Genomic DNA, 11648 nt, shown 5'->3' with positions numbered 1-11648 from the left:
CTAGTGGAAGGTGTCCCTGCTTATGGCAGGGGGGTTGGAACTGGATGAGCTTTAAGGTTCCTTCCAACCCAAACCATTCTATGATTCTATGATGACCCTGTGCTGGAGGGACAGAAGAGGGTTAGTGCTCTGTGGAGGATGCTGCCTTGGTTAGAGCCCTCAATCAGGATTTGGAGACCAGTGTTTAGTGCTGCTGTGCCCGCAGATTTTGCTGTGACTAAGGTTGCATATACTTTGAAGAGCAAATTAAGGTGGTTTGGGCATCCTGGGGACATTGCTGAGACAACTGGCATCACCAGACAGGCAGCTGGTATCTCAGCAACTGCGGAAATCAGAACCGGCAGGAGATCAAAAACCTGCTCCCACTGTTTGGTGTTCTGGAGCTGTGGAGTTGCACTCCTGATCTGTCTGTTCATGACCTGTCTTTGGTGGGGTCAGGGTAGCTGAACCCAGCTAGAAGATGCCAGCCCCTCTAGGAAAAGTGTACCAGACAGGAAAAGCAAATATAACACACGCACATTTTCTACACTCACAAGACCTTCCCATTTCTTTGGTAACCTGCCCTGTGAGAGCAGAGGTACCAGCAGGTGGACGAAGAGTTCATGAAGAGTGACCACCCTGCTGTTGTCCGCACAAGACCCACAATCCCTGGGCTGAACAACGCCAGGATCACTCCCAACTCCCCCACCGGCAGCATCCTCTACACGGCCGTGCACCAGAACGGGGGCGAGAACGATTATATCATCCCCCTTCCCGACCCCAAACCTGAGGCAATTTGTGATCTCCCTCAGGAGGCCTCCATCAGCCGGGCCAGGTAAAAACATTGATTCTGAATATTGTCCCTTCCCCTGACTGCCCAAACCTGAAAATGGGGGCCTTGAGATGAAATGGGAATGCTCTGCTATGGGACAGATCAGGGGTGGGTTTACCAGGAGAGAAGGAGGGCAGTGTCATCCCCATCTGATGTGCTGTGACCTCGCTTGAGCTTGCAGGGATGAAGATGAACCAGAGGAGCTGGGATGTGAGCTAAGATAGAGTGCAATGCCATGTCCCTGTACATCAGCTGGCACAGCTGGGGACAAGAGACCCTGCTTACAAGGAGTAGGGAACACTGAGGTGCACAGTCTGCAGAGCCCAGTTGGCTGTATGTTGTGCTTCAGGGCTGAATAGACCCAAGTGATATTGTCTGTCCCTCTGTGGAAAGCTACTCAGGTGGACTGGAGCTCCCACAAGACTGATGTGCTTCTCAGCCATTGGGAATCCTTTGTCATCGAGAGACTTGGGACAAGGCACTCATTTCTCTCTCCTCCTTGTCTCCTTTCAGCTCTACGCTGAACGAGGCCAACACGTCATCTACAATATCCTGTGACAGCCCTCTGGGCCTCCAGCAGGATGAGGAGCAGGAATCCGACCTACAGCCGGGCTGCCAGGAGCCGACCACTGGGCACCAAGAGGTGGAGGAGAGTTTCCTGTAGCCAGAGCTGGGCTGAGTCTTCATCTCCCCACAGTGAGATGAGCTGAGGGGCTGACCCAGACATCACAGAGAGCCATGCTTTGTGCTTGTACCCTGGAACATCCTCACCTGTCCCAGCGTTCCTCCTTCCCTCCTATCTCTCAGTGCTGGGTGGAGAATTAAAGACTTTTCCCCATTGCCATCCCCTTCCCCCTTCCAAAGAGGTGGCTCAGTGTGAGCAACCTTCCAGATCACTGCCACATCCTCCTTAGTGATCAAACCACTGCAGGAGGGAGACATCTCACAGACCAATATCTTCTTTTCAAGTGGAAGGTGTGGGTTGGATCTCCACAAGAGACGCCACTTTCTGCATTGCTAAGATGATACTCCAGCCTCTTCCCCCTCCATGGCAATGAGTTTCATCTCCTCTGCACCAGCACTTCTCTGATGGTCTCGGCACTAGCCACACCGTGGTTCTGTGAAATGCCACCAGGACAGATTGGTTTGCTTGGAGACGCACATTGCTGGGGTGTAGAGAACCTGCAACACCCACTTTCAGCTAATGGAGATCAAGAGTATGTTGGGTAGATTCTCCTCCAAGTACAGACAAGTCCTGGAGAGACCAGGCAGCGTCTCAGAGATACTGAATCACAGTTTTCCTTTCTTGACAGCTCTTCTATGGTGGATAGAGTGTCACAAGCACTACAGGTACCCATGGGGCACAGCTCTGCACCCACCTGGAGGGGCTGTCACACCCCAAACCCTTTTGTGCCCAGCTTGGCACCAGGAGCCCCAAGGGCATTCCAGGAACTCAATATGCTCTCATAATGACTCTGTTGTAGTAGCAAAGAGAGCAGTCCAGTGTTGTTCTTGTCGTCTGTGTGGACACTAAGCTAACTATTCTCCATTGAAGATTTAAAGGGAACAAATATATTAATCTACTAGCCAGGGCCAGTATAAGGAAGCAAGATGGCTATTCATTAATCTACTGCCACTAAGCCCAGCTTATCTGCTGGGAAATCATGTAACCCTGACAGCTGCAAAATCTTTGTGCCTTAACTTTGGGAAGCAAGGGCTCCCTTTTGATAGACTGTTCACCCAAACACCTTTTCTCAGGATGGGAGGTCTCACCAGTCCCTCCTGAGTCATAGCAAGACTATGGGGAGCAATGAGGATGACAGAACACCAACCCAGGGACATCTCAAAAGAGAGAGAGGGAGAGAGGCTGGGAAGCTGTTTGGTCACAGCCAAACCTTATCTCACACCCTGCCACTTTCTAGGGACCAGGCACAGCCACTTGCAACCTGTCAGGGCTGTGGATGAAGTGTCATGGGCAAGCAAGCACAGCAAGGGGAATCAGTGAGGATTCCTCACTCCTGGAAAGTGTTTTGAAGAATAAAAGAGTAGAGACCTTCCTCCTGCCTCTCTCCTCCTTCCTTGCTTCTCACAGGCAGGCCTGGGACTTCTTATGCTCTCAGTTGCCACGTGAATGAGGAGACTCAAAGCAGGAGGAACACTAGGCTTTTGAAATCAGTGGTGAACCCCACCTATGCAGAGATGAAAGCTAGACCCCCAAAACTACAGCTCTGACACCATAGAAACTAGCAGGGATTTTTTTCTGAAACCAGAAGTTTCACCTTGCACAGAGCTCTGTTCGCTGCATGCCCCTCACTCCCATTAACCCCTTCATTGCCCTACTCTTGCACATCTCTCTGTGCATCCTACAAAAACTGCACAGACAGGTTTACAAATTCAGAAATTCAATCAGCATCTTGCAGGGCTTCTGCCACCTCAGAGCCACTGAGAATTTCTTTCTTTTTTTTTTTAATATGAAACTTCTGCCAGAAATCCCCAGCAAAACAGCTTCTGTTTTAAATTGTCTGTCATTGCAATGCTACCATTTTTTGCAGCTAAAAGAGGAGTAGATGTTTTGTGGGCTGATGTCTTTGGTAAAATGTGAATATAAGAAATAGCACTTTTATTGGCAGCCGGTGGAGTATATTTTCAGCCCATGTGGTCAGATTCCCCACCATCCATAGGAAACACACTGTGAATGATGACTTGTTTTTCCATACTCTGTTCCTCCTGCTTGTAATGAAGGAGCCATCTTCTGTGGCCACAGTTCATTAAATGATCCTACCCATGGAGAAGCAGTAACTCATGAGATCCTTGGGGTCAGACCACTTTATTTTTCTAACATGTAAGGTGCTTGGTAGGATCTGTGTCACTGCAACTTGAGCCCATAGGATGGCACATCAGATCATCCTAATAGTCCCTCTCTGCACCAGCTCCCTTTTTAATTTGCCCTTCTCTATCAAAGATGACCAGAAGTACTCAATACTCCAGGTGAGGTCAAATATAGACCTCCCATAGGGCATTAATAGTTCTGGTCTGTACTGGATTTGACTTGCCTGGTGTAGCTTTGGATAATGTTGGCCTTTTCCCATCCACAACATACTGGTAGTTTGGAGTCATCCTCCGACCAATCTAAGCACCTACGTCTTTCTACTGTTCCAGCATTTCTAACCAAGATACTCCCTGCTGTTCCAGACATTGGGTCATCAGCATATTTTGTTAACACACTGTTATTTTTGGGCTGGACTGACTAATAAAAATATTAATACTTCTAGCATCAGGAGCAACTCGAGAGAGATACTTTGACTACTTCCATCCAGCCCAAAAATTTCCTCATCACATAATTCCTTCTCACCCTCCATTTGGCCATTTGCTTATTTACTTCACAAATCCTGTACTAAACTCCATCTTATACAGATTAATTACTAATTAAATTACTAACTTCCCACTGTCAAATGGTTTCCACAGTCCTGAAAGAGGAGATCTATTTCTTCTCCCTGCTGAGGGAACTCAGGTAACCTGTCCTATTAGCTGGGCATTAGCTACACTTCGATTTCTATTACATTTTGTCCCATGTGTAGATTTATTGCAATTATTCTTTGCATCAAAACCTGGTTTGGCTGCTGACAGGGTGCTAATCCCACCTCCCTCTTCCTTCTTATAGGAAGATTCTTTGTAAAATGGTACCGTTCTCCACACCATAAAGATATGACCAAATATTTGCTTTTGGCCTTGTGATTGCAAGGGCCAAGTCTTGCACTTTGTGGTACTTTCCTGTCCTTACTCAACTCTTCCCATCACCATTTATCGAGGGCATGCACCCCCACTGCAGTGAGCAGATCTTCTCAGCCAGGGACAGGCTGGCAGCTGGGCAAAGCCAACATGTTTTGCTAAGCATCCCTGTAACTCCCCTCAAAGAGAGGGCTCGGCAGGGCTGAGGCTCACAGCAGCCCCCCAGACAAGTTCTCTCTGCTTGAGGAACCAGCTCCAGCCCCCCACTCCCTCTCTCTCTGCTGCCAACATTCCAGTCCCTGCGTGGCCCAGTGGGTGAGGGCCAAGGAAGATGGTTGGCTGTTCTGGGCTCATCAGTTTTGTAGCCATAATTTCTCTGGTGAGACTCTGAAGGGAATCACTCCCTCCAGGTATTTAGTTTCCATGATCAGTACTTTTGTTTGGGTGTGTTTTTGTGTTTAGAGGTGGACCCAAACTGAGCCCCCCAAAAAGGGACATATTCCACAGCTTGGGCCCGTCTCTAGTGCAATATCTTTTATTTGTAGGTTATATTTTACTCTGCAGCTGTTACATCGTTATCAGCACCAGTATATGCATAATCCTACTGCCAGTCACTATTTCATACATACCTAAGTGTATCCCAGAAACTAATGTGACACTCCGGTGTCTCTTGCCACATTTAAGATGCTTCTCAGACTGATGTGTGCACAGGTTTTAATCCTTTTGTCCTTCTTGGTTTGCGCGTGTTATTGGGGTTTTTTTTTAAGAGAGAGTGTCACGTTTAGTGTTTGTTTGTGTCGTGTTAAGAAATCTAGAGAGCACAGCGGACTTTACTTGTAACTAAATTGTCTCTGTTCACCTGCCAAGGGGACTGTTGCAGGGTCCCATGGGGACAGCAGGCAGATGTGCACAGGAGGAAGTCAGCCAGAAGTGAGAAATGGCTCTTCCCCTTCTTCCCAGTCAGAGCTCTGGGCTGGGGAAAGAGAGCACCACAAATACAGGGTACTGGGCAGTGGGTGAGGTTTTGGCTGTGGGGAAGCTGGGTCTGTGTAAAGCTGGGCAGATCTGGAGAAGGGGATTTCACAGACATCTCCTTTTGGGGGCTTTTTCTGAAATGAGATGTCGACTAATGCGCTAAGGAGGCAAACCCCACGCTCCAACACACAGGCATGTGCTGGGCTCTGGTCGGGCTCCATGCTTAGCTCAGATCCCAGGACTGGTGTGGTCAGTTCACAATGGAAACCACAGGATGTCCCACATGGACAGGAGAGCAGCAGGCTGCCACACCAGCCCCAGGGAGCTCAGATGCAGTCTGTGCTCCCACCTGGAGAACATGAAGGTTGCATCCCTCAGCAGCCTTTGCCGTGGGTGGTTGCACAGGCAGAGAGCAGCCAGGGCAGCTGCAGGTCCTCACCAGGCTCCAGGCAGCTCTTGGACCAGGACAGGTCCTTTCCACAGCAGACCCCAACCCTGCCTGATGCTGAGTGGCCAGGGCTGACTGTAACAGTGGAGACACCATGTTGTCTGCAGGACTTACCCAGGGCAGGCCAAGTATTGTTAAAAAGTCAGATTTCACGGGCCAGCACATGGGTAGCTGGCTCCCAGCATAATTCCCATGTTTCACCCAGAGGGCTGAGGTCTCTGGGACCAGCCAAGATGGATCCAGTTGGCTTTAGCAAAGGCAGGAGAACTGTTCCAGCTCCAGTGACACTTTGGAGAGATGACTCTTGCAGGGGTGGGAGGAGGCAGGGAAGCCAACTTGTGCTGGAAGGCCTGCATTGTTCCTGTCCTTTTCTCCTTCATGGATTGCACCAGAACTGCAAAGCTTGCCCAAAGCGTGCCCTCTGCCCCTCCTGCTGTGCTGGCTTGCTGGCATCACGCTGTTACTCTGCAGTATCTCTGAACAGAAGCAGCACCTGCCTCCACGCTGCCTGTCAGAAACCATCCCGAGGGCAAAGGGAAAAACAGAGTTCAGACTAAGGTACCAAAGAGTTAACATTTCCTAGGTTTACAGATGTATTTTTAGGATTTGTACTATGTCACATCTATAGCCATGAGATATTATTTTTATGCTGTTAAGCTTTTACAAATATGTTTTTAAAGAAAGAGTTTAAAAATAAAGGTTGTTTTTCTTTTTTGCACAGTTTCTTCTCTTCCTTTGTTTCCTTGATTTTGATTGCTCCGACTCAGATGGGGCTGGGAACACAGCTTAACCATGTCGTGGGTGAAGGATAAGCATGTTAATACGTTGTGCATGACCCCAACGCTTAGTGAAAGCCAAGCTGGGAGCCAGGCAGAGAGAAGCACAGCAAGGCAAGAGCTGAGCCCAGAGATGTGGTAAGGAAAAGAGGCTGCAAACAGGGCAGGATCTGCCCCATCTCTTTGGTAACTGACCAGCTTGTGGGTTGTGTTTCACTGGGAGCAGGTGGGTAGAGGGAAGGACACCATTTCCATGTGCATCCCCAGTGCCAGAGGGTTGGACCAGCAGCCTACAACAAGGGCTTGACCTTGAGGGCATTGCTGGGTCTGTGCTCAGATCAGGGCAGGGATGTGGGAGCTGCCAACTGAACAGTTCTGGGCTGAAGTAGATGGGGGACATCATGTTGCTGTTGACTTTTCCATGTAGTTTAATAGCTCATGGCAGTGGGAGAGACTGGAGGTATCAATGGGTTAGGGCACCAGCAGGAGACACACTGCAGTGCACAGGGCTCCCCACATCCAGCTTTCCTCCGAGATGGGGTCTCCTCCACTCCCTCTGGGATGAGGAATTCACTGATACCCTTTCAAGATGCACCCCCACAGTCCTGGCTCCCCACACTACCACTCCCTCAGGTCCCCCTGCTTTCCTCAGCTCCCCCCACCTTCCCCATAAGTGCCAGGGTCCCTCAGTCCCATGGGATGCAGGCACCTCCTGAGCCCAGCCCAAAGTTTTCCCCTCTCTCTGGCTCTGCTCCTCCTGAAAATGACCCCTGTCTGCTGAGCAGAGCTGTTTGCAGCCAGCTCTGAGCCACACGCTTGGAAAGCCCAGGGCTGCTTCAAAGAGAGGATTTTTATCTGAGTTTCAAATATATCGATGTTGACCCTGTTTTAAGGCTGCGTGATGCAGCCCTGGTGCAAGTCCCCTCTGGCAGCAGTTGTGCCTCACTCAGCTTCTGGAAACCCCTTGGGTACCCAAAGATCCAAGGCATCAGCTGCAGTAGGAGACAGGTCCAAGTCCCAGCAAGTCTCCCCTCTCCAGCGTGACCTGTCCTGGGCTTCTGTCCTCACTCAGTTTGCCAGAGAAGAGGTTTGCAGGCTCCCTGACCAGCTCAGGCTGACTCTCCCCAGATTTGCTCTGAGTCACCTGGCAAGGCTCAGCCACAACAGGCAGACAGGGCATTTTCTTTTTCCAGGAGCTGAATCAGCAGGGGGAAAAAAAATCACCTTGTCTCTAGAGAGGCTACAGCAAAGGCTTGGGGTGAAGCAGGGAGGTGGAGTTGACAGACCTCATCCCTGAACCCAGCTGGCTCCCACTGCCTCATCCTTGCCCGACAGGCTTTCTGCAGGTTGGGATGCACTGAGGAGGGGTCATGGAGCTGTGAGTGAGTAACCAGCCATGGGGACTCCCAGCAAGACATTTTCCTCACCCCAAAACAAGTCTCCTCCCCAGTGATGAGACAGGCATCTCATGGAAGAGCTCAGGGTAGCGAAGAAACCCAGGCTGTAGAGACAAGGGCAGCCTGATACAACCGTGTTTTTTAGCTGTTTGGGTACCAACAGTTCACTCTGGACATGGGTGTCTCACATGTGTCCCCAGATTGCTGCAGGACAGGTGTGACACCACAGCCAGCTGTACCCAGTGCAGGGGTCCTGCAGGGCTGGAACCGCCCAGCCCCACTCCCAGCTCAGGAAACAAACCTGAGCTCCCAGTGCTTCCAACCATGGCTCATAGCAGCCTCCACTCTCCCCTCCACAGTCAGTCTGTGGCCAGCCAGGCACTGAGCAAGTCTCATATCACCTCTCAGCATGCCTTCCTGGCCATCCAGGCCTCCATAGACATCCCTGGGCTTCAAGTGACTCAAAGGAAGGCTACAGCTCCTCTGAGAGCATCCCTTCCCCTTGCTCAGAGCTGCTTGGGCACATGAGCCCCAGCAGCACTCCCATGGCCGAGCTGGTTCTTGCAACCACAGGATTTGGGGTGCAGACTGCAGGCAGGAGGAGATGGCCACCAATGAGGGAGGAACCCCAGCAGGCAGCTTGTCCCACTGAGCATCCCCAGGTGTTCCCAGTCCAGCTTGAGGATCTGTGTGTACAGGCTGTGACTTGTCCTCTGTGGACCACTGCCATCAGAGACGCTCTGCAAGGGGCCTCCTCAAAGAGAAGAGGGGAGGCTGAGATATTGTTTCCCTTCTCTGTACTAAATCTATCTGGTTTGATACTTGTTCACACTGGTGAGTCAATTCTCTCTGAGCTGGCATTTGTTCCTGGAAAAAAAAAAAAACAACAACAACAAAAAAAACAAACTTAAAAAGAAGAAGGATGGAAACAAACATCCCTTAAAAAGCTCCTTTGGCTTAAAAGGAAGAAAGAATAATCAAGCAGGACGTCTACTGCAGCCCAGCCACTTGACAGCCCCCCAGCTCTGGGCAGGAGCCCCCCCAGCACACCATGCTGCCTCTACTTCGTGTTCTTCTTCTCCACATCCTGCCAGGAAAAACTGCTGAGAGGAAATCTTCTCCAGCCAAAAGCTGCCTTTCCTTCTCTCTGCACTCCCTCATGCTCTCCAGCCATCCTTCTGGCCAAAACCAAGAGCTGTCTCCATGTTCCCATGACTCTTAATCATCTCCAGCAAAGTCAGCCATGCTCTCATCTCTTGGCCCCAAGACCTTGTCTTCCTGGTACCTCTCTCATTGCCTCCTTTGGAGAAGCCCATTCCCCTCTGGTTTGCAGAGGCATGAGAGGCACATCTCTGCCCAGCACCTTTGCGTTGCAAAATTTAGCAGATTTAGCAGCCACCTCTGTGCAGATATTTTGGGAAAACCCACCTCTTTCTGCCCACAGTTTTGCAGCTGATGACCCTGTCACCTTCCCCACTGGTGAAGCTGCAGCTGGGTGCAGAGAAGGCAAAGCCCTCCTGCTTGCCCCAGGCAGGACCTTCCTCCCCTGTGCTTCCCAGCACTGCTGTCAGGTGGTGGCCATAACTTCCCACCCCAGAACTACCATCAGCTTCTGCTGCAGTGTGAGGTTATCCAGAAAGAGCAGAGAGCAAGGGGCACCTTGTGTCTGACTTGAGTGTCCCTGGGAAAGTTGTTTTGCTTCAAGCCTACCTCACCTCCTGGTTTGGAAGAGCCACAGTCCAGGGGAGGGTTAATGAAGTGCCTAATTACTGCTCCCAGGTGCTTGCCAGATTGTCAATTAGAAAACAGCTTCAAAAAACCTCCCCACCAGTAAGGCAGGAGGACTGGGACAGGGCTTCTGGGGAGGAGGATCATTGTTTGAGCTCTGTGACTGGTGGTAGGGTTGCTGTGAGCCCCAGACTTGGAAGTACTGGGAGAGGAGGAGAGCTGGGGTTGCCTATGTGTCCTTTAGCCCAGCTGGGGACAGGGAAGGGTCTGCAGGCTGGACCACATCATGTTTCCATACTGGGGAGGGCAGTAAAGGCAAGCCTACAGCTCGTTGGGCTTGACCCTGTGTCTATGTGGTGCTGGAGTAGGGCTTGAGGTTGATCCTGTGTGACCATAGGACCCATCACTGCATCAGGGATTGTGCTCTTGGTTAAAACAAAATAATTTGTCATCTTCACAGGTTTTTTCCTACCTGGGAGCTGCTCCAGGCTGAATCACCTTTGTAGACCTCTTGTTGTGAGGGAGTTGGCCATGTTCCTGTGTGGTCTATCAGGATGTGTAGTCACCAAGAGCCACTGGACCTGAGGTAAAACTTGTCCTGCTGAGGTAAAATGGAGTCTCCTACCACCGAGGTGGGTCCTAGCCTGACTCTTTGTGTCCACAAGCAAGTTTCTGGGGGTTTGGGTGGCAGTAGCCAGGGCAGGTTGGAATGGTCCTGAACCCTGGCATGGTGCAGTGGCCCCTGTCAGCCCTGCGGATGGACCCCTCTCTGAGGCAGGGTCTGTGGCAGGAGGGTGGCCCCAACACTTGGAGGGGGGCCCTGCAGCAGGGTGTGTGCATGGCCCCACCTCTGCCAAGGGGGTTTGCCACCAGTGATGTCTCAAAGCGTCATGTTCTTTTTTTTTTTCCTTCTGTTTCAAAAACAAACAAACAAAAAAAAAGGAATTTCTTAACTTGTGGTCAACTCAGAAAGGAGAAGCTCCTGCTGAGGGAGTGCTGGGGACGGTGCCTGCAAGGAGAGGCACCCACTGCTTGAGAGGATCCTTCAGCCGCGTCCCTGCTCCACGCTGGGGACGTGGTGGTCACTGGGGACATGGGTCCTGCTCTCCTCCTGCTGCTCACCACAGCTGGTGTCTGGCAAGGTAGGTCCTCTGGCCCCTCAAGGCCCTACGATGTCCCCATGTCACTCTGGGGCAGGTTTTGGATGTGGCAAGGGTTTCCTGGGTGTCTGGTGTGAGTGCTCCATCACTCCTTGGGTGAGGAGGGGTGACAGCCTTGGTGGGGCAATGCTGAGGTTGGACTAATGGGCACTCAGCTCCTGGTGGTGGAAGGCAAAGCCAGGCTCCCAGTTGTGTCTACCAAAATCCTGCTGTGGGCTGGGATGGTCCCTGCTTCTGAAGACTGTTTCATGAGGCAGCCACAGCTGCTGTGAGTTGGTTCAAGGAGTCTCAGCATGGGCAGGGAGCAGACAAGTGAACATATCTTCTCCATGGCACAGCAGGGAAGTGACACTGGCTTGGCTTTTAGTGCAGATTTGGCTGTAAGCAGCTTCCTGAAGACCATCCAGAACTGGTTGTGAATATAGAGGGAGGACAGTGGTGGAAAGAGGGTGTATTGCTAGTCTGTGGTGGCTCTGGAACCAGCTGTGCTGAGGGCTCACTCTCAGCTGAAGCACTGCCAGGATAAGGCCAAGAGGTACGGAAAGGTGCACGTAGCATAGGAAGAGCCTTGGCAGTGAGGACATAGGAAAGGGAAATTTCCCACTGTTTGGGTCTGGGTGGGAG

The 11648-nt window shown here is 51.2% G+C and overlaps 2 protein-coding genes across 2 annotated transcripts in view; both read left to right on the top strand.

The window, feature by feature from the left end:
* Positions 1-1475, top strand: part of PDGFRB (platelet derived growth factor receptor beta) — a 15012-nt gene extending 13537 nt beyond the window's left edge. The window contains exons 21-22 of the mRNA XM_010166384.1: positions 576-814; positions 1325-1475. Of these exons, the coding sequence (XP_010164686.1) occupies positions 576-814; positions 1325-1475 (390 nt within the window). The remainder of the gene's footprint in view (positions 1-575; positions 815-1324) is intronic.
* Positions 1476-10957: 9482 nt separating this feature from the next.
* CSF1R (colony stimulating factor 1 receptor) overlaps positions 10958-11648 on the top strand; it is a 19918-nt gene continuing 19227 nt past the window's right edge. Inside the window, 1 exon segment of the mRNA XM_029084598.1 lies at positions 10958-11006. Coding sequence (XP_028940431.1) covers positions 10958-11006 — 49 coding nt within the window.

Source organism: Antrostomus carolinensis, unplaced genomic scaffold (genome assembly GCF_000700745.2).
Source record: "Antrostomus carolinensis isolate BGI_N321 unplaced genomic scaffold, ASM70074v2 scaffold15224, whole genome shotgun sequence".
NCBI lineage: Eukaryota > Metazoa > Chordata > Aves > Caprimulgiformes > Caprimulgidae > Antrostomus > Antrostomus carolinensis.
The sequence above is the reverse complement of the archived record's forward strand: the minus strand, read 5'-3'. Positions and strand labels throughout refer to the sequence as shown.